The sequence below is a fragment of the Vipera berus genome, assembly GCF_964194415.1.
Source record: "Vipera berus genome assembly, chromosome: Z".
In the NCBI taxonomy this organism is placed as follows: Eukaryota; Metazoa; Chordata; class Lepidosauria; order Squamata; family Viperidae; genus Vipera; species Vipera berus.
Window position 1 is genome coordinate 108,601,657 of NC_138205.1, and position 26,419 is coordinate 108,628,075.

General features: G+C 42.6%; 1 protein-coding gene across 6 annotated transcripts in view; it reads left to right on the forward strand.

Annotated features, from left to right (window-relative positions):
* Positions 1-26,419, forward strand: part of NMT2 (N-myristoyltransferase 2) — a 55,733-nt gene that overhangs the window by 17,799 nt on the left and 11,515 nt on the right. For 4 of the 6 annotated variants that reach the window (XR_014028477.1, XR_014028478.1, XM_081343777.1 and 1 more), the window contains exons 2-7: positions 3,977-4,112; positions 9,378-9,522; positions 13,310-13,428; positions 14,216-14,307; positions 14,860-14,976; positions 17,497-17,667. Coding sequence is in view for 4 of the 6 variants with exons in the window: in XM_081343777.1 (XP_081199903.1) it covers positions 3,977-4,112; positions 9,378-9,522; positions 13,310-13,428; positions 14,216-14,307; positions 14,860-14,976; positions 17,497-17,667 (780 nt within the window). In the remaining 2 variants the exon portion in view is untranslated. Of the gene's footprint in view, positions 1-3,976; positions 4,113-7,773; positions 8,167-9,377; positions 9,523-13,309; positions 13,429-14,215; positions 14,308-14,859; positions 14,977-17,496; positions 17,668-26,419 lie in introns of those variants that run through there. The other 2 variants (XM_081343779.1, XM_081343778.1) reach the window with 2 other exon arrangements.

A 26,419-nucleotide genomic window follows, 5' to 3' on the forward strand; every position in this document is an offset into this window, starting at 1 on the left:
GGCAGGTGGAACGGAGACCTGCCGACATTTGGGGAGGTTTGGGGAGGCGCCCAAACCTCCCCAAACGTCGGCAGGTCTGCGCGGAGGAACGGCGGCGGCTTGGGAGAGGTGCGCGCGATCCTGGAAGCACCGAAGCCTCGGCCGCGCGCAAGTCCTCGGTAAGCTCCGGGCGGTCACTTGCTTCGCATCTCCTGAGGGAAGGGGGGGCGACTGGAGCGGGCGTGTTTCCTCGCCTGCTGGGCGCCGCGATTTGCCCGGGGAACGCGCGGGCCCCGAATGGCAGCGTGGAGCGAGGAAGCGGACAGCCAGGGCTTCCCCGAGAGCCGCGGCCACACAGGGTATTCCTGTGTATTTAGGCTTGCAAAATGGCGGATCGAGCCTCTGCTGGCGGCAGAGGCTTGCAGAGTGCGGATCCAGCCTCCGCCGGCGGCGGAGGCTTGCAGAACGGCGGATCGGCTTATACTCGAGTCAACAACTTTTCCCAGTTTTTGGGGGTGAAATTGGGGGTCTCGGCTTATACTCGAGTCGGCTTATACTCAAGTATATACGGTACATTTTCTTTTGATATTGTCTGCTTAAAGTAATATTGGTCTTATAACCTAAATATTTAGCACAATTTTTTCTATACTGCTTTGTCAGCATTCTATCCTGATCTGTTTAGTTTTAACTGGTTCCCCCCCCCCCCAGCATTTTCTTGCAAGTGCAAGATATTCTTTTTTTTAGGTCAACAGAGTGTTGATCCATTGGGGGTGACAGGAATTGATTGACTGACTTATAGCCTGAAAGTGACATCCGGGGCTGAGAGAGAATGAATGGTTCAAAGTCACCCAAATGGCTTTTATGCCTAAGGCGGGACTAGAACTCATAGTCCCCTGGTTTCTAGCACGATGCCTTAACCATTAGACCAGATTGACTCTCTTTTAATAGTATATTACAAGTTATTAGTTTACAACCTTTTTGACTAGCAGCAAATTTGGACTTTTAAGAATATATGTAGCACTGCTGTAGTACTTCCTGTTCACCAATCCTTGCTATTTTGGCATGGTAAGCAAAAAACAACAACAACAACCATTTAATTAAAGATAAACTTTTCCTTGGATGCTTTCCACTACTCCCATAGGCCATAAAGAATTAAAAAAGAAATCCGGAAAGGATAAACAAAAGTTTTCATTTCAATATTAAATTGATTTCTTTTTTTTTTCTTTTCTTCTTTTCAAGCAATAGTAAAATATGGGTGAAAAGTCACTTTGCCCAAGATGGATTGGATGATTAAGTGGGGTTCTTGTGTGTGAACCCACATGACCATCCATTAGGACATTTGTCCACATTTCTTAAGCAACATGAATGTATGGAGGAGACCCATCTAAGGAAATAGGTCAGCCACAGTGACAAACTGTCAAAATAATAAGTATGTCAGTTACCTGAAATTTTAGCAACAGTGAGATGGCTACATGGTTGACTAATCTTTAGTTTTTTATGGTAATAAATAACTTGGCAGGTTAACAGTCATAAAAAAAGAAATACATAAGAAAATTAATAACAGCAAGGAAGACAGAACAAACATTTCCATTTCTTTTAAGTGCTTTTAATCACTTCCTTTGGGTGTCTCTACATTGCCTAAACTAGAGCAATATCAATATATGTCACTTAAACCAAAACTGTAACACTAGAACATGATCAACAATATATCTCATTGTAAACAATATGGATAAAATATTATAGTAAGTCAGCATCCTATTTTCTATTTTGTTTGTTTATTTATCTATCAAATTTATTTTCCAGACAAATCTCAGTTCAAGGCTACTCTGAGCAGCTCTTTTCCTACCCATTTTCACATCCCTTTCTTTTACTAATTCTATTGTAAAGGATCAATATTGGGATCCTCACAATATTGTATTTCAAATGTGTCTAAAAAGTACATTTTCAGCAATGTCTGGAGTGATATTTTGGCGGCTGTAGTGTATTACATTGAGTTGCATGTCAGCTGAAGAAAAATGGTGGATATATGGCTCCATGTGGGCAGGGACTCATTGTAACATTCTTAACTTGGCAAATTGAGGGAAATTTGTAGGGGTTTGGCTGAGGTCTTCAGGCAGAGGCATACACAAGTCCTAGGGAAGGGGATGAAATCCTTGAGCTGTTATTTTGGCTATTTGACTTAAAGCCAAGTCTTGCAACATGATTTGATCTTTTAATGGATTCCATTATGTGACAGAGATGGGATGATTTCACCAGCTCTGAAAGAAATTTGGGAAGCTATCATTGGGATCCATAGGGCTGGACAATTTCCATCCAGTCTCACATCTTTCCTTTTTATATAAGATTATCGATAAGGTTTGCAGCTTCAAAGGGTCCTGGAAGAAGAAATTAATTATCTGGACCATTTCCATACCCTAAATATGGAAGACAATCTTTGACGTATGACCACAATGGAGCCTAAAATTTCTTTTGCTAAGCAACATAGTTGTTAAATGAGTTTTGCTCCATTTTATGACCTTCCTTGCCAGAGTTAACAATCATTGCAGTTGATAAGTTAGGAACCCAGTTGTTCAGTGAATCTGACTTCCCCATTGACTTTGCATGTCAGAAGGTCACAAAAGGTGATCACATGAACCCGGGACACTGCAACTGTCATAAACATGAGCCAGTTGGCAATTGTCCAATTTTTAATCATGGGACTATGAGGATGCTGCCATGATCATAAGTGTGAAAAACGGTCTCAAGTCATGTTATTCAGTGCTGTTGTAAATTTGAATGGCCACTAAACAAATGGTTGTAAGACAAGGACTACCTATATCTTCTGAAAAGTTGGACCTTGCCATTTTTTTCTATTTTTATGTCAGACTGGGTACTTTTCTTCTCAAATATAAAATGAAGGTGCATGATACAAAGAGTGCAAGGTTTCTGAGATGCGTGTTTTTTTTAATGTTTGCACAGGAATTGGGTACCAATATGAGAGAATGAATTAGAAAAGGGTAGTATTCCCTCTCCTACCTATATTCACTTTTTACGTGATATCCCATTCCATTTTTATTTATATATGCTCTCTCAGCCAAATCTATATGATGAAATGGGATTCCAAACAAGCAAAGGACACATTTTTTGGTGGTTCCGAGGAAGGAATATCAGAATGTTTATACTTTAACACAAATACCCCTTCCTTCTTTGGACATTTTGATACATTTCTATTCTCAGGAAAATAGGCTTGGGAGCACCTGTTGGCCTGAATTAATTAATTAATCTTTTTATTTGATTTCTAAGCTACCCACTTGCTAAACAATTTTGACAGTGTACAGTTACAGTTGTAACAGTGAAATTGTTGTAACAATTTCAACAGTGTACAGTTGATCCTTTTCGGGGATCAAATTTAATTATTTTTAATTGTTTTTATTTTTTGTATTGTATTGACGTTTTTAAATACCTTGTAAACCGCCCTGAGTCCTACGGGAAAAGGGCGGTATATAAATTCAATAAACTTAAATTTAACTTAAACTTAAAAACTATAAAAAGCAAAGATTATGTGAAAAGGTGATTATATTTCACCGTTAGCTTTTAATTCATAGGTGGCTGCTTTCCTTCAGTCTGCTTTGCACTTTTCTTTAAACTTCTGTCTGTTGCAAAAATGACATGATGGGGGGAGGGGAGCAGGGGATGGGAAGTTGAAAAGTTTTGCCTTGTTTTAATTTCTTTTTCTTTTTTCTTTTTGAAATTGGAAGGAGGTGTATTTTAAGGCAAAATGGATGCAATAGAATTAGAGGATGAATCATTTTTACCTCTTCCTTTAAATGCATACATTTCATCCTTATATACACACAAAGTATACAGTCCCAGTCAATAATATTACATCAGATTTTGGCTCTCCAGTCTTGCAGAATACCAGCACTGCAAAAATGGGGCTACACATTTGCAGGTTGCTCATGGGTTACTTCCTTTTTTCAAAGCTTACAACGAATTGTTGTCTTGTTCTTTTTTGCAGAAGTCCAGGGGGAGAATTGGGAGCTAAAAAGAAGAAAAAGAAGCAGAAAAGAAAAAAGGAGAAAACAAATTCTGGAGGTACCAAATCAGACTCTGCTTCTGACTCCCAGGAAATTAAAATTCAGCAACCTTCAAAAGTGAGAAATTGGCCTTTGTTTTCATATCACTATTTTGCTTTGCTTATTAGTGACCATAGAAATATGTTTTAAATGAAATCAGATTTGTGAAATGACCCAATTAATATATATAAATTAATGATTCAAATCAAATCACCCTGGAAATTCAGATTGCATCAATTACTTGCATTGGCTCAACGCAACAAATCAGAACAGACTCAATTCACATAAATGTTGCAGTTTGTAACTTTTTTCTCTTACAGACGTTTATTAAATTTTATAAAAAAGTAATTGTTTTAGAATTTTTTCTTTAAATTTTTGTATTTTAAAGACAAGATGTTACATATAAACAACTACAAAGACAATAAAAAAGAAAGGCAAAAAATTACAGACAAGACAAAAAGGGAATAATACAAAGTGTGCACAGCACATATAGTGTCAACATTAAGCATACATCGTTCACCCTGGTTGATTGTTTAAAATATATGTCTCAAATAAATCTGGTAGATTTTTCCCTCCCTCCCCCCCCCCCCCCCCGCATAGTGGGTTACAAATAATTATAAAGCTTCTCAGCTATATTTGCTATATTACTATTTAACCTCACAGTTTCTGAAATACAGAAATCTAATAACTATCAGTCAGGTCAACCCAATACCTATTAGCTATTAAAAAAAACCTGTTAATTGGTACCCCTTTCCCAAAATAAGCTAATCTTCAAAGCCCTCCATTAACAGTCCATTACAGCGTGGTAGCCTAGAGGTGAAAACAACTCATCTCCCACTTGGAAGGTTGACAATTCAATCCTAGATAACAACAAATGTCTATCAGGGCGCAAAAAAGAAAATATCTGTTACAAACTTCTATGTAGGCTTCAGGAAGGGCATCTGGCCAGTAAACACTCAGCTCCATTCAGTTGCCCTGATTCCATCCCGATAAAAGAGATTACAGAGTTGTGAAAAGGAAAAAAATGTATTTAACTCACAGAAACTCCACTAATGGCTTCCAATCTCTTATAAACATGTGAAAGCATTATCTCTAAGCAATGTAGTTAGTTTCACCATCTCTGCCAACTGTTGTCAGTTTCAAAATCCATTCTTCAACTGTCGGTGTTCCTTTTTCTTTCCAATATTTGGCATAAACAATCCTTGCTTTTAGAATTTTTTCAAAGAAGAGACTTTCAAGATAATTCTATAGTTAATTATATATGTTCTTATATATATTTACTTATAAGGCAGCCAGTGGCCATATGTAAATGTCATACCATCATTTCAACAGTCATTGAAGCTCCCCTGTATTATAATAACAATAATAATAATAATAAAATAAAAAATACCATCCTATTCAGACTGTACCTTAAAAGCTTTTAGGTCTTTGATTTGGACTTGAACTGTTAAATTTTTACAAGTCTCAGATTGTGAATCGAGTTGAAGATTAACCAAACAACAACAACAAGAATAATAAAATTAAAAATAACATTAACAGACAGGCATCTTGGGCTCGCAACTTGGGAGTCCTCCTAGATTCACAGCTTTCTTTGGAAGACCACATAATAACTGTGACTAGGGGGGCCTTCGCCCAGGTTCGCCTGGTGCGCCAGTTGCGGCCCTATCTAGACCGGGATGCCCTGCGTACGGTCACTCATGCGCTCGTGACCTCTCGTTTAGACTACTGCAATGCTCTCTACATGGGGCTGCCCTTGAGGACCACTCGGAGGCTCCAACTGGTACAGAATGCAGCCGCGAGAGTTGTGTTGGGAGTCTCCCGATACTCCCATGTTACACCTCTGCTCCGTGAGCTGCATTGGCTCCCAGTTGTCTTCCGGGTGAGATTCAGGGTTCTGGTAATGGTTTTCAAGGCCCTACATGGCATGGGTCCGGAGTACCTTAGGGATCACCTGCTGCCGGCGTCAACTTCCCTCCACCCTGTGCGTTCCCACAGAGGGGGCCTCCTCAGGGTGCCACTGGTCAGAGAATGTCGTCTGGTGGCCCCCAGGGGGAGGTCCTTCTCTGTGGGCGCCCCAGATTTATGGAATCGTTTGCCGGTTGAGCTCCGGATGGCGCCCGACCTTCGCTCCTTCCCACACGATCTGAAGACTTATTTGTTCGAACAAGCCGGCCTGGCCTGATGGGGGATGGGTTTGGATTTTATTGTTGTTTTAAATGTATTTTAATCTATTGTTGTAACTTGGGCATCTCGTTTAATTCTTTTTTAATTTTTGTATTTTTGTACTTTTATATGTTTGCCCTGTTCACCACCCTGAGTCCTTTGGGAGAAGGGCGGTATACAAATAAAATTATTATTATTATTATTATTATTATTATTATTATTATTATTATTATTATTATTATTATTATTATTATTATTATTATTATTATCTTATTCATAATGTTTTGTCAGGTTTTCTTTCTCTGCAGCATTGATGCTAAGATTTGCATACAAATTCTGTTAGATTCAGACATGTCAACATTTGTGTCTTGAATATTCTGCATTTAATTTTGAAAATTTTGGGTAGAAATCTGCGATGCTTTGTCCATCACAGAATGCCTAGATTGGTACATCTTATAATATGCTCAATAAGTATGATGTGATGTGTAGAAATTATGAAATCTTCACCATTACTGTTATTGATAGCAGAATGTAACTGATCTTTAAACTTAGAAACTAAGAAGGGTCAAGCTTGGTTAGTGCTTGGATGAAGATTACAAGGGAATGTTGGGTCTATAAATAGGGAAATTTAAAAATCTTTGAAGAAAGTAATAACAAATCACTGTGCTGTTATTAAAATAATAGCCGTGTAATTGTTTTTTATTCCTCCCATTCAATTACATTTGATTCTCAGAGACTGTGTGGACAAGTAAGTCCCTACAGTTTTCATGGAAAAGTTTTTTTAGAAAGTGGTTGCCATTTACTTCTTCCTAAGGCTGAGAGATCCAGCTGGCTTTGTGCTGAAGGCGGGACTAAAACTCACAATCTTCCAGTTTCTAGTTCCAAAAAATGGCTTTAGTATCATTGTCATCACTTTACAAAAAACAGGAGAAAGATGAACTTGTTTCTTCCTCTAACCCAGAAAAACAACTTTTAAATTACACAGGTATACATTTCTCTTCTCTTTTGCCATTTGGCACAACTAATTTGCTCACAGATTTTAATCTAAGCACTTTAATAACAACAATGCAAAACCAACTAGTAATTTAAAACATGGCCTTCTCTAAATACACTTTTAGCCCTCTGCCTATCAGTTTTTAAGTGTTACGGTATCTTGCTGTAACATTGAGCCTGCTGTGGGTTTTGCTTTGCATTGATAACAAAGCAAAGGTAGATGAAACTTACGTAGGAAATGGGCATGAAATGAAATTGCCTTTTTTCTGATTTTAAATATATTTAGTTTGTTTTATCATAAAAGATAAAATACAAAACAGAAAAACAAGCAAAAAACCCCAATATATCCAGCATTAACAACAACAACAAAAGAAAAAAGATTGGTGTACACAAAAGGAAAAAAGGTGTCCCAATGTTTTTTAATGAGATTGATTACCTTTTCTGCTTCTCCAGGTCTTTGAGGGAAAAAGTCTTGTGCCTTAGTACCTCCATCCCAAATTAAAAGCCAGTAATAGGAGGGTGAGGAGAATGACTGAAGGAATAATAATAATAATAATAATAATAATAATAATAATAATAATAATAATAATAATAATAATAATAATAATAATAATAATAATAATTTAATTTCTATACCGCCCTTCTCCCAAAGGACTCAGGGCGGTGAATAATAATAATAATAAGAATAAGAATAAGAAGAAGAAGAAGAAGAAGAAGAAGAAGAAGAAGAAGAAGAAGAAGGAAGAAGAAGAAGAAGAAGAAGAAGAAGAAGAAGAAGAAGAAGAAGAAGAAGAAGAAGAAGAAGAAGAAGAAGAAGAAGAAGAAGAAGTTGGAAGTGACCTTGGAGGTCATCTAGTCCAACACCCTGCTCAGGCAGGAAACCCTATACCATTTCAGACAAATGGCTGGCCAGTCTCTTCTTAAAAACTTCCAGTGTTGGAGCATTCACCACTTCTGGAGGCAGCTTGTTCCACTGGTTAGTTGTTCTAACTGTCAGGAAGTTTCTCCTTAGTTCTAGATTGCTTCTCTCCTTGACTAATTTCCATCCGTTGCTTCTTGTCCTGCTTTCAGGTGCTTTGGAGAATAGCTTGACTCCCTCTTCTTTGTGGCAGCCCCTGAGATATTGGAACACTGCTATCATGTCACCCTCACCCTTCTCTTCATTAAACTACACATACCCAATTCCAGCAACCGTTCCCTATATGTTTTAGCCTCCAGTCCCCCAATCATCTTTGTTGCTCTTCTCTGTACTCTTTCTAGAGTCTCGACATCTTTTTTACATCGTGGTGACCAAAACTGGATGCAGTATTCCAGGTGTGGCCTTACCGAGGCATTGTAAAGTGGTATTAGTACTTCACGTGATCTTGATTCTATCCCTCTATTAATGCAGCCTAGCACTGTGTTGGCTTTTTTGGCAGCTGCAGCACACTGCTGGCTCATATTTAAGTGATTGTCCACTAGGACTCCGAGATCTCGGAGGGAGATCCATTTAGGCCTTGCGCAAGAACTCTCACATAAATAAAGATGACATAAAAGATGGTGATAAGAACTCTCAGAAGAATTGCTTGAAGTGCTCTGAAGTAACTTACTAGAAAAATAAGAACATAGGTTGTAGCCTGCTAGATCAGACCCCAAGCTCCTAGTCCAGCAGGCTGTTCAACCCACTGTGCAAGAAAGGCCTCTCATCTTTCAGCTGAGGTTCCTCATAGACAACTTAGCTGGTAGCCAACACTATCTCACAGTAATGACTTCTAAAGTTTAATTACAAGAGGGGGTAAAAATAATCCTTTTATGGGCCCTGATTTTCCCAGGATTCAATTTCATTGTGTGAAATAAGATCTCAGATTCTTGTCTGATTGGGGCATCAAAGAGAAAAAAGTGCAACAATCAGGATATTGAAAAGATTAAGTAAATAGTCCTCTTATTTGCAGTGCCAAGGGGCCCATATGATCACTCTGCATACCTTATGCAAACTTTATTGATGTATCTTGGAATTAATATTTGTTTGCTTTAAATACAGATTATTTTTCATTCAGAGATTATTTTATGTGGGATTTTTTTAAAGGATAGCTTTGATAACAAGGTGTAATAATATATAAAAAATGTGCAACAGCTTGTAAACCAGCAGGGTGTGGCAATATTAAAGGAAACCACATTCTCCTTTTACCTGTGATTGTATGCCCGCAGAATCCAGCCATTCCAATGCAGAAGCTGCAAGACATTCAAAGAGCTATGGAGCTGCTCTCAGCCTGTCAGGGCCCAGCCAAGAATATTGATGAAGCGACCAAACGTAAATACCAGTTTTGGGACACACAGCCTGTACCCAAGCTTAGTAAGTTTATCGCTAGTGACTGGATTTAAACAGCATTGGTTTTTTGTTTATTGGAGGAGGCTTGTATTTTAATAATGTATAGTTTACAGATCACAAAAACTCACCTCAGATGCACAGATGAAACCATTCAGTACTCAAACAACTTTAAGGTTAAGTTAAAAACAAGCTTTACCACCAAATAATTAATTGGTATTTGAAAAACTACTATGTAATTTTAACATTAAACTACCATCGGATTTTAAGCCATAAAGAGCTCAAGACTTTGAGCCATAAAGAGCTGAATACTTTCATGCCAAATTTCCTAAGATTTATTTTTATTCATTTCAGTGTACAATACCTACAGTTCCTTGTCAATTTATGTCTTAAACTTCAATTAAAATTCTTTAGAACAAAATTCCTGGTAAAACACAGAAGAATCAAATTGTTGTCAAATAAGAAGCATTTAAAATTTTATTTTATGAGACATCTTTAATTTTATTATTATTATTTATTATTATTATTATAGTTGTCCTCTGGTTAAGACATTTGTATTATTTCTGTTTACAGGTTCTGCTTTGTTAGCCCATCACTTCGTTAGTTCCAAAAGCCTTACTGCAAAACTCTTTTCTACCATAAATAATTGCTTTTCATGTGGCATTTATAGTCGAGGAGACTATATTGCATTGCAATTGCTTCTCTTTGTAAAAGCAGAAATACCCAGGAACATACTCATTATGGGTTAGGAACTGACATCTTTGTACTGAATTGTTCTGTTATATATAAGAAAGATAATAGGATTATACAGTGGTTAGTTTGGAAATTTTTCCTCAAATGTCTGCAGTCATTTCAGTATGAAGAAGAAAAAGGCTTATATTTGTGTTACAATATTTTTTAGTTTTTTTAAAAAATGTTATATTTAATAAGTTTTGTAAAGTTTGATTTTTATGGTTGGTATTGTTCTTCTGATCTCTGAGAAAGTAAGATCAGTTTTGAAATGTCAATGGAAAAAATGGATCTTTAAACCATAATAGCTGCTCTGAAAATATGGGCATTGATTAATTATATGTCATTAAAATTAGTTTCTAATTGCATATTCCCCTTCATGGATTACTGCCTTGTCACGGCGAAGAGGCTTGCATAATTCAATGAAGCTATGAGCTATGCCATGCATGGCCACCCAAGAAGGACATGTCATAGCAGAGAGTTCTGACAAAATGTGATCCACTGGAGAAAGAAATGGCAACCCACTCGAGTATCTTTGCCATGAAAACCCCATGGACAGTACCAAAAGGCAAAAAGATATGACGCTGGAAGATGAACCCGTCACGTTGGAAGGCGTCCAATATGCTACTGGGGAAAGAGCAGAGGGCTAGTACTAGTAGCGCCAGAAAAAATGAAGCGACTGGGCCAAAGCCGAAAGGACGCTCAGCTGTGGATATGTCTGGTGGTGAAAGTCCGATGCTGTAAAGATTTTTTCTCCATAGGAACCTGGAATGTAAGATCCATGAATCAAGGCAAGCTGGACGTGGTCAAACAAGAGATGACAAGACTGAACATCGACATCTTAGGAATCAGCGAACTAAAATGGACAGGAATGGGTGAATTTAATTCAGATGACCATCAGGTATACTACTGCGGGCAAGAATCTCTCAGAAGAAATGGAGTAGCCTTCATAGTCAATAAAAGAGTAGGAAAAGCAATACTGGGATACAATCCCCAAAATGACAGAATGATCTCAGTTCGAATCCAAGGCAAACCACTCAATATCACAGTACTCCAAGTCTATGCCCCAACCACCGGTGCTGAAGAGGATGAAATTGACTAACACCAAAAAACGATGTCCTTATCATCGTGGGGGATTGGAATGCTAAAGTAGGAAGCCAAAAGATAACCAGAATAACAGGCAAGTTTGGCCTTGGAGTACAAAATGAAGCAGGGCACAGGCTGACAGAATTTTGTCAAGAGAATATGATGGTCATAGCAAACACTCTTTTCCAACAACCCAAGAGACAGCTCTACACACAAGGACATCACCAGACGGTCAACACAGAAATCAGATTGACTATGTGCTCTGCAGCCAAAGATGGAAAAGCTGTATACAGTCAGTAAAAACAAGACCAGAAGCTGACTGTGGCTCAGAACATGAGCTTCTTGTTGCAAAATTTAGGCTTAAATTAAAGAAAGTAGGGAAAAGCACTAAGTCACTCAGAAAAACTTCTACTTCTGCTTCATTGACTATGCTAAAGCATAATCAGATTGTATGGATCACAACAAATTGTGGCAAGTTCTTAAAGAGATGGAAGTACCAGACCATCTTATTTCTCTCTTGAGAAACCTATATGCGGGTCAATAAGCAACAGTGAGAACTGGACACGGAACCACGGATTGGTTCAAAATTGGGAAAGGAGTTCGGCAAGGCTATATACTGTCGCCCTGCCTGTTTAACTTATATGCAGAGCACATCATGAGAAAGGCAGGGCTAGATGAATCAAAAGTTGGAATTAAGATTGCCAGGAGAAATATCAACAACCTAAGGTATGCAGATGATACCACTCTAATGGCAGAAAGTGAAGAGGAACTAAAGAGCCTCTTATTGCAGGTGAAGAAGGAGAGTGCAAACGTTGGCTTGAAACTCAACATTAGGAAAGCCAAGATCATGGCATCCACCCCTTTCAATTCCTGGCAAATAGATGGGGAAGAAATGGAGGTAGTGACAGATTTTATTTTCCTGAGCTCCAAGATCACCGCAGACAGAGACTGCAGCCAAGAAATTAAAAGATGCTTGCTCCTGGGGAGGAAAGCCATGACAAATCTAGACAGCACACTAAAAAGCAGAGACATCACCCTGCTAACAAAAGTGTGTATAGTCAAGGCTATGATCTTGCCAGTTGCAATGTATGGCAGTGAAAGTTGGACCATAAGAAAGGCTGAGCGCCAAAGAATTGAGGCCTTTGAACTATGGTGTTGGAGAAGACTCCTGCGAGTCCCTTGGACTGCAAGGCGATCAAACCTGTCAGTCCTAGAGGAGATCAACCCTGACTGCTCTTTAGAAGGCCAGATCCTGAAGTTGAAACTCAAATACTTCGGCCACCTAATGAGAAGGAAAGACTCACTGGAGAAGAGCCTAATGCTGGGAAACATTGAGGGCAATAGAAGAAGGGGACGACAGAATAAGGTGGCTGGATGGAGTCACTGAAGCAGTAGGCGTGAGCTTCAGTGGACTCCAGAAGATGGTAGAGGACAGGAAGGCCTGGAGGAACATTGTCCATGGGGTCGCGATGGGTCGGACACGACTTCGCAACTAACAACAATTGCATATTGCAAATATATCAAGTCAGTTAAAGTTGGTTTTTTGAAAGCTTGTCATATATTTCATTATAAATCCCTCTGTAAGATTGTTGTGCATGAAGTATGAAAGAAAAGATTTTTAAATTTGCAGACACCAGTATGTTACTAAAAATAGTTTCTTCTTTAACTGAAAAAGTTAGAACTGTGTTTGAATTCAATCTAAAATGACTCATTTTGAAAAATTATTTATTGCAATCAAAGAAAAGAGGCAGCAGATAGAAAGCACCTCCATAACATGTATGAAATTCTATAGAGATTGCTTTTCCCTTGACAAAATTAATAATTATAATTCAATAATATCTTTAGGGGAAAAATACTATCCCGTTATTGATAATCTAGTTGACATAAAATGAATTTGGCCATAGACTTGTAATTTTTATTTAGTAAATCTTCTCTCAACTTCCCCGAAAGCCAAAACGATGATTTAAAAACTATCAAACTTACTTTCTTTTTCTCTAAGGTGAAGTTATAACATCTCATGGTGCTATTGAACCAGATAAAGATAACATTCGCCTAGAGCCATATTCTTTACCGCAGGGTTTTACTTGGGACACGTTGGATCTGAGCAGTGCTGAAGTCGTAAGTAGAGTTCCTTGCAGTTTTTCAATTACAAACCTGGTTTCATGTTTGTATATTTGTGTATATATTGTGTTATGCATTCTGTCAGTGTAATGCAATTGTCAATGGACATGAATTGGAGAAGAATAGAAATTCTCTCCTGAATGCATAGTTTTCCACCTTATTTTGGACCACTCTGTTAGGGTGCCACTTGTTTTTCTGGGGAAGAAAATAGCAAAAAAACACCCCTCTTCCTCCCTCCTGGGAAAAATGCTGAGCTACAGAACAGAATAGAAGTGAGAGCAAAACAGCTGAGATACAGAACGGAAGTGAGGTCATTTAATCCTCTGGATTTTCATGGATTGAAAACTGCTATAACTGACTTTGCCCATTCTCCAAATAGCCAAGGAACAGCTTTAACCACAGGATCTTATTGGACCTTATCAACCAATGTTAAGATTGAGAGCCAGGATGGCATAGAGGTGAAGGCCTTGGGCTAGGACTGGAGGGCCTGGATTCTACTCTCAGTCACGAAAGCTCATTGGGTGACTTCAAGCTAGTAATTCCCTCTAAGTAGCACAGCCAACAATGAGCTGTGGAAGAAATAAATAACTAAACCTCAGGTATGTTGAAACCAAGAGGGTGGAAAGGAATAGATTTTGTGCGTAGTGTCTCTGGTGACGATTGATGAGTTTGATTTGGCTAGGTGGACTGTTTCTCTTAAGATAAGTCAGGTGCTCAAATTCAGAGCAAAGTGAGCTGTTCGATTCAATCAATTGATGGCTTCTCTCTACCCCTTTTTTCCCAGTTAAAAGAGTTGTACATGCTGCTAAATGAAAATTATGTTGAAGATGACGATAACATGTTTAGATTTGACTATTCATCGGAATTCCTTTTGTGGTGAGTCCCAGTTTCCATATACATCAAGGGGGTGGTCTGTGGAGAAGTAATGTTGTCAATGGCCAACGCTTTTCTCACGCCTTTTCCCTCATCTCTCTTGCTAGACAGCAGGAATTAGAGTGAATTTTTCCCCTATATTAGATGCTTAGAAAGTTTACAGTACAGATACTCCACAACCTATGACTGCATTTGGGACCAAAATTTCCAAGGCAGTCATGCCCAATTTTACAAACTTTTTTGCCACGATTGTTAAGTAAATCACTGCAAGTTGTTAAGCGAATCCAGCTTCCCCCATTGATTTTGTTGGAAGCTGGTTAGAAAGGTTGCAAAGATCTCTTGACCCTAGGACTGCCAGGCTCCTCAAGTTTTGATCACATGACTGTGGGGATGCTGCAACAGTCATAAGTCTGAGGATTGGTTGTAAGTCACTTATTTCAGTGTCATTATAACTCTGAACGGTTGCTAAATGGATGGTTGTAAGTTGAGGACTCCCCGTATTCTATAAAAGTTAAGACATAATGATTACTTTCATGCTTTTCCCCACTCTTTTAGGGCCCTTAGACCACCAGGTTGGCTTCCGCAGTGGCACTGTGGTGTCAGGGTGTCATCCAATAGGAAACTGGTGGGGTTCATCAGTGCCATTCCTGCACACATTCGGATTTATGATAGGTAAGCCCTAACTGGTTGGGAAGTTAGCCGGGCCCACTTAGGTTTTCTTAAAATCACTTGCATGGCTTGTCCTTTATCAAAAAGGTTAGATTTGGAAGAAACTTTAAGGGGAAAAGTGAAGCATTGGAAATGTTTTAAATAGCTCAAACTAAAATCCTTGTCCATTTACTCCAACAATTAGCAACTTTTTACGCGACAGCGCTGTTTATGCGACAACTGTAGTATTTATTGCCATTTTAACATATTATCTTTCTCCTTTCTCTTCATCCACTTTTAACCTTGGAGATCACCCAAGGTTATCTATCCGTATCTTAAGCACTGTGGTGCAACCACACTTACATCTTTCTGCTTTCTTTACCCCACTAATAATATTTATTGAAAATATTCATAATTAGTAATGCTATTTCAGCAATTTTTTTATTTCTCAGAAGTATTGGAGTTTGTTGTCATTATTACAGAGTTGGAATTATAATCAAGATCATCATAAAAGTGCTGCAGCAACACTTAAAAGAGAGAAAGCTATCATCTAATTATATATTGGAGCATGTTGAGGAATGCTAATCAAATTCAGCCTTATTTTTTCCCCTACACTGCCTTGCATATGTTTACACATGCGTACACCCAAAGCACACACTCCCCCACTTTCTTCCCTTTTGTCTTGTATTTCTGCCTCAACACAAAATCCAAAACATGTTCTTACCCTTAACTAATTTTTAACATATTTCTGAAATTTGGCTGCTGACCGTTAATTTGGAGAGGTTAATATGTTCAGAGGAGCAAATGATGTTAATGTAGCAAGAAGAGGCAGACATCCCTGTGCTGAAATTGTAGAAAAACATTGCATCTGCCACAATCAGCAACTCAACCTGTGCTCATAATTTCTGTAAGATATCCAAGCCCTATGCAAGTGGAATTGATATTAGTATTTAATATTTTTTAAAAATCTAATTTACCGGTAGTAGTTATATTTGGTTCCCAGCCGAAAGTCCCTCGAAGCAGAAAAATCAACTGTCAGAGCAACTTTTTTTTTGATTGATTGATTTCTCTACACCCATCTGTTATTTCTTAAATAGGGGAAAGGTCAAATCAGAATCTTCCATATATAAGGAATATGTAGATAGTTTTACTGTATTTATTTATCCCAAGTACAATACACCCACAGGGAATCTGCAGAGGGATGCAGAACAAACTGTAAAATTTACTCAAGAAGTTATCTCTGACACAAAGCATAAATATATCCCAATTCAGCAGACTGGACTGAAATATTTCATTAAAAATCAGAACATGCAATGTACATAGGCAATTCGAAAATTTACTATTCAGAACCCTTCCCTATAAAGGAAATAGTTTGCCTTGCTTTGCTATTTTCTACAAGTGTTATGTATGTGCACCTCCTTGGGAAAGAGAATGCTAAAAATGAGGGTTCCTGATATGGATTCAAAATACTTTTTGTTTATACAGCTGGAAGACAGCAACATTTAGAAATATAGCCACATTCCCTTCGCAGCACGTAACACTACATGTTATACACAAAGTACATGTTACTTCCAGAGAAAGAAAATTGGCAGCAATCCACTGGAATAATCTTCATTTTTTATTTTAAATTTTCTTTTAAAAGGTACAAAAATTTCATGCACTGAAATAGTTGATTCTTGGAAACGATCAACTTTATTTTTGTGTACCTCATGAAAAGGTATATAGAAGCTGGAATTATGAAAATAATTTATTTTTCCTATTTCAAAATAGCTGGGGAATCCTGGTAGTTGAAGTCCACCTATCTTAAAGTTGTTACTGTTGGAAAACAGTGATACAGAGCCACAATCTAGCCCACAGGTCCCTAACCTTTTGGGCACCGGGGACTGGTTCTGTGGAGAGAGGTTTTTCCACGGACTGGAGACAGTGTGGTTTTGTGTGCTGCCTGCATCCCACAGATGGGGCTTTCCTTGTTTGTGCGGCCTGGTTGCTGGCATGCCGCGGCCTGGTACTGGTCCACGGACCAGGGGTTGGGGACCCCTGATCTAGCCCATTTCTTTTCATAAAGTCCCAGTAGTAACTGGTTGGAGAAAGTTGCAGTCCCAGATGGACCCCAATCTCTTTCTTGTGACTCCAGGAATTTTCCAAGATGGTGCTTCTGAAATTAACAGCAAACCCAGACATAGCAGCCATGACACTGTCTTTAAAACGTAGAGAATAACACAGAGTATTAAACCTCTAATTTATTTAATTCAGCAATTTCCCCAAAATTTGCAAAAAAAATGGGAATAAAACTTAAGGTTCTGTTCCCCTTTGTGATTATGCTGATGACTGATTGACGACAAGGACAATGACATAGACATAGTTCTTTCTTTAAAATAATACTTCTTGATTCAAAGGTTTCCCTGCTTCTTCTGTAAGAAATACATTTTCTGAAAAATTGGGAAGAGTTGATCAGTAGGGTAGGTAAAATTCGTTGGACAATATATAAGAATATTTGTACTCCTTCAAAAATTTAAGTAGTTTCTTATATATTTTGTTTAACAGTGAGAAGAAAATGGTAGAAATTAATTTTCTGTGTGTCCATAAAAAACTACGATCAAAGCGAGTAGCACCGGTCCTAATCCGTGAAATAACCAGAAGAGTAAACTTGGAAGGGATTTTTCAGGCTGTTTACACTGCAGGAGTCGTCCTTCCCAAACCTGTAGCAACCTGCAGGTAAGCAAAGACTTGTGTTTTGTTTTGTTTTTTGAGAACTTACATAATTTTTGTTATAAAAGAGTAGCCAAAACTCACTTTATAAGTTGAATGGTCAGTTTAGGATTCTTGACTTCAGATTGGAGTGATCTTAATGCATTAGGGAGGTATTTCACATTACAGTACTCGCAGTGATGAAATGAGAGTTGGCATTTCTGCCTTTCTTGAAAATGTATGAACTCTAGTTGTGAAACTCAAGGCTACTGTGAACATCTACAGTTTCCATTTTGCATGTCATTATCACAAGATGGAAACACAAAAAAGGGGAAGTTGAGGTATGGTTCCTTATCTGCTCACCTCATTTCCTTTGAATATTACAAAACTTGTGGCTGATCTTTCACACCTAGATTCTGATTGCCTTACTTGCATTGTTTTAAGGACTTAATCTACCCAAAGTTTTATTTCAGCACTGGTTTTATTAGCTACTTTGTGAGACCTAGCCTGAAGACAAAGTCTAGTAAACAAAGCCAAAAGTGCAGTGAATAGATGAAAATCTTTCTGATCAATGAATGTGCAGTCCGTAAATACTTTGGAGATTCCTAATGTATTTCATTTTAAGCAGCCTAATAAAGTTGATTTCCCCCCCTCTTATTTTGCTTTAATGAAGATAATGCAGATAGCTTTTTTTTTTCTTTCTGTTCTCCCTTTGGCTTGCTAATTCACAAAAATAACAATGTCATGCTCTTTTGAATATTCAGTAGTTCTCAATTTATAACCGAAATTGAGCTCAATTTTTCTCTTTCTAAGTGAGACAATTGTTAAGTGACTTTTGCCCCATTTTACAACATTTCTGAAGACAGGAAGGCCTGGAGGAACATTGTCCATAGGGTCGCGATGGGTCGGACACGACTTCGCAGCTAACAACAACAACAACATTTCTTGTCCCAATTGTTAAGTGAATGGCTGTAGCTGTTAAGTTAGTAACAGGGCTGTTAAGAGACTCTGGCTTCCCCATTGACTTTACTTGTCAGATGATTGCAAAAGGGGATTGCATGACCTCGAGATTTAGTTTTAAATATGAGTCAGTTGCCAAGTGTCCAGCTTTTGATCACATGATCGTGGGGATGCTGCAACAGTCATAAGTCTGAAAACAGTCATAAGTCACTTTTTTCAGTGCTGTTATAACTTCGAATGGTCACTAAACAGTTGTAAATCAAGGACTACCTGTAATGGCCTTTATAATCAATCTCAAGCACTCTATGTGATAAATGTTATCAACCTGTTGGGAACATGACTCCTCATTGCCTGGAGTCAATTTGCCAGAAAGAAATTGACAGTGTTATTAAAAAGAAAAAGTAAGCTAAGTGGATGAGCAGATATAGGGAACACATTTTAAAATTAAGCATCCATTGGGTGAAAACCTAGGTACACTTCAGGACAGCAAAATCTTCCTCTTCCTACCCAGATGTGGACTGTGCAAACATTCATTAACAAACTAATATCATATACATATATTTTCTTCCATCTTTTCTCTAAAAAGTGTTCTTTCAAGGGTTAATCACCACAGGGAGGCAGCATAGACTATGCAGACAACTTACTGAGTCAGTTTAATATGCCAACATCACGTCAGCCTGGATTCCTTCAAGTGTACAGGAGTTAAAAGTCCCAGTTGATTATGAATTCTGATAGTCGCAGTTCTGGAGTCTATAGTATTGAAAGCTAAAGCAAATTTTAGAAGTATGGACTTCAACTCTCAGAATTCCTCAGCCAGCATGCATGGCTGAGATTTTGAAATATTGATCTGAAACCTGTGTAGGAATCATTGTATTCTTTATTGTACCTTGATTCTATTGTCTGTATTTCTTTTAAAAAAGTTACTCTACAGAAGTGCAGGAATGAGTTGTGCATTCAGGTTATTCTACCTCAACTAAGCCTTCACCTACTTAGGGCAAGTTCATTTGGCAATATTTTGTGTAGGTTGTAGTTATGGCTTTATTAAAGTTGCAACATGTCAGTTATTGCAGCAAAGGATATAAATATTTTTGAATAGTTGCCTTCAGACTCATACTTGGCAGAAAGTAGATTTGTTTCCCAACTTTTTTGAATAGTTCATTTCTTCTAGTCAGAGATGGTCCTATAGTAGCTTTCAGAAATACATGTGATAAAAATAAGATCATAAAATTGAATACAACAAGTGCAACAAGAAGATGTAAAAGCATATATACTGAGGATTTTAGTTGATTTTATTTTTGTTGTTTTCTTTAAATTTGGGTGGAATGTGATAAACATTTGCAGTATATACCGTATATACTTGAGTATAAGCCGAATTTTTCAGCCCACTTTTTTGGCTGAAAAATTCCACTTCGGCTTATACTCCAGTCAACAAAAAAAACTTACCGAGGACTTGTGCGCGGCCGAGGCTTTGGTGCTTCCGGGATCGCGCGCACCTCTCCCAAGCCACCGCCATCCGAGACCTGCCGAAGTTTGGGGAGGTTTAGGGAGGTGCGCGCGCACCTCCCCAAACCTCCCCAAACGTCGGCAGGTCTCCGTTCCTCCGCGCCCTGCCTGCCTGCTTCTTTCCACAGCGGAAAGAAGCAGGCAGGCAGGGCGCGGAGGAACGGAGACCTGCCGACGTTTGGGGAGGTTTGGGCGCCTCCCCAAACCTCCCCAAACGTCGGCAGGTCTCCGTTCCTCCTGCCGACGTTTGGGGAGGTTTGGGCGCCTCCCCAAACCTCCCCAGGTCTCCGTTCCTCCGCGCAGACCTGCCGACGTTTGGGGAGGTTTGGGCGCCTCCCCAAACCTCCCCAAACGTCGGCAGGTCTCCGTTCCTCCTGCCGACGTTTGGGGAGGTTTGGGCACCTCCCCAAACCTCCCCAGGTCTCCGTTCCTCCGCGCAGACCTGCCGACGTTTGGGGAGGTTTGGGCGCCTCCCCAAACCTCCCCAGGTCTCCGTTCCTCCTGCCGACGTTTGGGGAGGTTTGGGCGCCTCCCCAGGTCTCCGTTCCCAAACGTCGGCAGGTCTGTGCGGAGGAACGGAGACCTGGGGAGGTTTGGGGAGGCGCCCAAACCTCCCCAAACGTCGGCAGGAGGAACGGAGACCTGCCGACGTTTGGGGAGGTTTGGGGAGGCGCCCAAACCTCCCCAAACGTCGGCAGTTCTGCGCGGAGGAACGGAGACCTGGGGAGGTTTGGGGAGGCGCCCAAACCTCCCCAAACGTCGGCAGGAGGAACGGAGACCTGCCGACGTTTGGGGAGGTTTGGGGAGGCGCCCAAACCTCCCCAAACGTCGGCAGGTCTGCGCGGAGGAACGGAGACCTGGGGAGGTTTGGGGAGGCGCCCAAACCTCCCCAAACGTCGGCAGGTCTGCGCGGAGGAACGGAGACCTGGGGAGGTTTGGGGAGGCGCCCAAACCTCCCCAAACGTCGGCAGGAGGAACGGAGACCTGGGGAGGTTTGGGGAGGCGCCCAAACCTCCCCAAACGTCGGCAGGTCTGCGCGGAGGAACGGAGACCTGGGGAGGTTTGGGGAGGCGCCCAAACCTCCCCAAACGTTGGCAGGAACGGAGACCTGCCGACGTTTGGGGAGGTTTGGGGAGGCGCCCAAACCTCCCCAAACGTTGGCAGGTCTGCGCGGAGGAACGGAGACCTGGGGGGGTTTGGGGAGGTGCCCAAACCTCCCCAAACGTCAGCAGGAGGAACGGAGACCTGCCGACGTTTGGGGAGGTTTGGGGAGGCGCCCAAACCTCCCCAAACGTCGGCAGGTCTGCGCGGAGGAACGGAGACCTGGGGAGGTTTGGGGAGGTGCCCAAACCTCCCCAAACGTCGGCAGGAGGAACGGAGACCTGGGGAGGTTTGGGGAGGCGCCCAAACCTCCCCAAACGTCGGCAGGTCTGCGCGGAGGAACGGAGACCTGGGAAGGTTTGGGGAGGCGCCCAAACCTCCCCAAACGTCGGCAGGAGGAACGGAGACCTGCCGACGTTTGGGGAGGTTTGGGGAGGCGCCCAAACCTCCCCAAACGTCGGCAGGTCTGCGCGGAGGAACGGAGACCTGGGGAGGTTTGGGGAGGCGCCCAAACCTCCCCAAACGTCGGCAGGAGGAACGGAGACCTGCCGACGTTTGGGGAGGTTTGGGGAGGCGCCCAAACCTCCCCAAACGTCGGCAGGTCTGCGCGGAGGAACGGAGACCTGCCGACGTTTGGGGAGGTTTGGGGAGGCGCCCAAACCTCCCCAAACGTCGGCAGGTCTGCGCGGAGGAACGGAGACCTGCCGACGTTTGGGGAGGTTTGGGGAGGCGCCCAAACCTCCCCAAACGTCGGCAGGTCTGCGCGGAGGAACGGAGACCTGCCGACGTTTGGGGAGGTTTGGGGAGGTGCGCGCGCACCTCCCCAAACCTCCCCAAACTTCGGCAGGTCTCCGGACGGCGGCGGCTTGGGAGAGGTGCGCGCGATCCTGGAAGCACCGAAGCCTCGGCCGCGCGCAAGTCCTCGGTAAGCTCCGGGCGGTCACTTGCTTCGCGTCTCCTGAGGGAAGGGGGGGCGACTGGAGCGGGCGTGTTTCCTCGCCTGCTGGGCGCCGCGATTTGCCCGGGGAACGCGCGGGCCCCGAATGGCAGCGTGGAGCGAGGAAGCGGACAGCCAGGGCTTCCCTGAGAGCCGCGGCCACACAGGGTATTCCTGTGTATTCAGGCTTGCAAAATGGCGGATCGAGCCTCTGCTGGCGGCAGAGGCTTGCAGAGCGCGGATCCAGCCTCCGCCGGCGGCGGAGGCTTGCAGAACGGCGGATCGGCTTATACTCGAGTCAACAACTTTTCCCAGTTTTTGGGGGTGAAATTGGGGGTCTCGGCTTATACTCGAGTCGGCTTATACTCAAGTATATACGGTATTTAATAGTAGGATCTCAGCAAAAATCTTCAAAAAAATTAAGACATATCTGCAAACTAGCACAAATCTGAAAAATAAATTTAAATAAATTTAGTTTTGTGCTGTTTGGCATTCCCACATACGTGGAGAGAAAGATGGTGGTCTCTACTACCACATGAACCAAGGAATATTGCCTCTTATCACCAATAAAATCCATGATTCACTGGAAAACATCACTGCCGTTTGTCAAAATGGTGTGGGGTCTCCTGCTTGATCAGGAGGTTGGACTAGAAGACCTTCCAACTCTGTTATTCTGTTATGGAAGGGCCCAGGTTCCATTTCTTGCATTTCCAGGAAGTTTGAGGGAAAAACCCTAATCTATTACATATTCTAAATAATTCAGCAATACCAAATGAGATTTCTGAATAGTTTGATTGCATATAAAGGAATGAAGGTCTCTTTCAGCAGGAATGACATGAATGATTAAATGTAGTTACCATATTCCTAGAATAAATTTTACAATATACATATTGGCTGTATATAAATGTACACCCTGACAGGTCTTTTGCATACAGTTAGCAAAATGTCGCTAGTCCTCAATTTCTGATCAGTCCTTTAATGACCATTTACAATTTGACCATTATGAAATGTTGTGCCGCTCCCATCCCTGTGGTTACATGACTATATTTTGGTCATGTGACAGCCAGGTCACATTTACAACTGGTTGTAGCTTCCTACAATTACCTGACCTTGGTTTGCAATATTTCTTGTCAATTTTTCACACTTTTTGCCAGTTTCTGGCAAAAAAACACCCATTTAGGAGAATGGGTTTGCACTTATGACCATGTGATTTGCTTAACAACTATAGTGGATCAGATCCAGTCATATGGGCAGTTCCAACTTACGACATCATAACTTGCAATTGAAATTTCTGGCCCAATTGCAATCATAAATTGAGGTTTACCTATAAATATTTTCTAAGTGTAAGGACAAAGCTTACTGTAATGATAACTCTACAGGTTTACTCATTCAGCGGCCCTCCAGTTGTTTTGGGGATAGGAACTTCCATAATCAGCAACAACTTTGAGAGATGGATCATAGTACATTTGGCAAATATCAAATTGGATGAAGCAGATATGCAGCTATAGTACTTATTAAGCTTTTAAGATGTGTTAATCTTAACAGATTCTTAATTGTGAGTAGACATGGATAAAACCACATTCTGAAATAATATGTTGAAGTGACTACCTTGAAAGATCTGAATTGGAAACATATAAGCTATAGGAAATAATCTAAGCTATTGTCAGGTGTTTGGTGGATTGTGTATATGATAATGATAGTCATTAGTACTAATGACTATATTATTATTTGATGCAACAACAATGAAAACTTCATAAAGAACATACCGTATATACTTGAGTATAAGCCGACTCGAGTATAAGCCGAGACCCCCAATTTCACCCCCAAAAACTGGAAAAAGTTATTGACTCGAGTATAAGCCGATCCGCCGTTCTGCAAGCCTCTGCCGCCAGCAGAGGCTCGATCCGCCATTTTGCAAGCCTGAATACACAGGAATACCCTGTGTGGCCGCGGCTCTCGGGGAAGCCCTGGCTGTCCGCTTCCTCGCTCCACGCTGCCATTCGGGGCCCGCGCGTTCCCCGGGCAAATCGCGGCGCCCAGCAGGCGAGGAAACACGCCCGCTCCAGTCGCCCCCCCTTCCCTCAGGAGACGCGAAGCAAGTGACCGCCCGGAGCTTACCGAGGACTTGCGCGCGGCCGAGGCTTCGGTGCTTCCAGGATCGCGCGCACCTCTCCCAAGCCACCGCCGTCCGGACACCTGCCGAAGTTTGGGGAGGTTTGGGGAGGTGCGCGCGCACCTCCCCAAACCTCCCCAAATGTCGGCAGGTCTCCGGACCTCCGCGCCCTGCCTGCCTGCTTCTTTCCGCAGCGGAAAGAAGCAGGCAGGCAGGGCGCGGAGGAACGGAGACCTGCCGACGTTTGGGGAGGTTTGGGCGCCTCCCCAAACCTCCCCAAACGTCGGCAGGTCTCCGTTCCTCCGCGCAGACCTGCCGACGTTTGGGGAGGTTTGGGCGCCTCCCCAAACCTCCCCAAACGTCGGCAGGTCTCCGTTCCTCCTGCCGACGTTTGGGGAGGTTTGGGCGCCTTCCCAAACCTCCCCAAACGTCGGCACGTCTCCGTTCCTCCGCACAGACCTGCCGACGTTTGGGGAGGTTTGGGCGCCTCCCCAAACCTCCCCAAACGTCGGCAGGTCTCCGTTCCTCCTGCCGACGTTTGGGGAGGTTTGGGCGCCTCCCCAAACCTCCCCAAACGTCGGCAGGTCTCCGTTCCTCCGCGCAGACCTGCCGACGTTTGGGGAGGTTTGGGCGCCTCCCCAAACCTCCCCAAACGTCGGCAGGTCTCCGTTCCTCCTGCCGACGTTTGGGGAGGTTTGGGCGCCTCCCCAAACCTCCCCAAACGTCGGCAGGTCTCCGTTCCTCCGCGCAGACGTGCCGACGTTTGGGGAGGTTTGGGCGCCTCCCCAAACCTCCCCAAACGTCGGCAGGTCTCCATTCCTCCTACCGACGTTTGGGGAGGTTTGGGCGCCTCCCCAAACCTCCCCAAACGTCGGCAGGTCTCCGTTCCTCCGCGCAGACCTGCCGACGTTTGGGGAGGTTTGGGCGCCTCCCCAAACCTCTCCAAACGTCGGCAGGTCTCCGTTCCTCCTGCCGACGTTTGGGGAGGTTTGGGCGCCTCCCCAAACCTCCCCAAACGTCGGCAGGTCTCCGTTCCTCCTGCCGACGTTTGGGGAGGTTTGGGCGCCTCCCCAAACGTCGGCAGGTCTGCGCGGAGGAACGGAGTCAGGAAGGGCATCCAGAAGTAAACATTCAGTTCCACCCAGTCACCCTGACTCTACCACAAATTAAGGAACTACAAGGTCGTAAAATTTTTTCACAAGACTTCTGATTTTTTGCTCTCAGTCCTTGCAATCATTGAGAGGGGATGCTGAGGGCCCTTTATTCCCTATGGAGTGAAGGGGATCAGGTCCCAGAGTTGACCCTTATCACTGATAAATCTTGCATTGTGAGTCAGCCCACTTCTTGAAATGTATAAACTTTCAAAATTTTTACACTCTTGTAAGGTTGTTAATTGTTTTTGATTCCACAGAGTATTTCAATGCTAAAAGTGGACTGGAATACCTTTTTCAGATTCTACCTTCAGTTTGAGACTAGTTTTTCCTTGATACAGGGTGGATGGATGGACGGATGAATACTCCGTTCCTCCGCGCAGACCTGCCGACGTTTGGGGAGGTTTGGGGAGGCGCCCAAACCTCCCCAAACGTCGGCAGGAGGAACGGAGACCTGCCGACGTTTGGGGAGGCGCCCAAACCTCCCCAAACGTCGGCAGGTCTGTGCGGAGGAACGGAGACCTGCCGACGTTTGGGGAGGTTTGGGGAGGCGCCCAAACCTCCCCAAACGTCGGCAGGAGGAACGGAGACCTGCCGATGTTTGGGGAGGTTTGGGGAGGCGCCCAAACCTCCCCAAACGTCGGCAGGTCTGCGTGGAGGAACAGAGACCTGCCGACGTTTGGGGAGGTTTGGGGAGGCGCCCAAACCTCCCCAAACGTCGGCAGGAGGAACGGAGACCTGCCGACGTTTGGGGAGGTTTGGGGAGGCGCCCAAACCTCCCCAAACGTCGGCAGGAGGAACGGAGACCTGCCGACGTTTGGGGAGGCGCCCAAACCTCCCCAAACGTCGGCAGGTCTGCGCGGAGGAACGGAGACCTGCCGACGTTTGGGGAGGTTTGGGGAGGCGCCCAAACCTCCCCAAACGTCGGCAGGAGGAACGGAGACCTGCCGATGTTTGGGGAGGTTTGGGGAGGCGCCCAAACCTCCCCAAACGTCGGCAGGTCTGCGTGGAGGA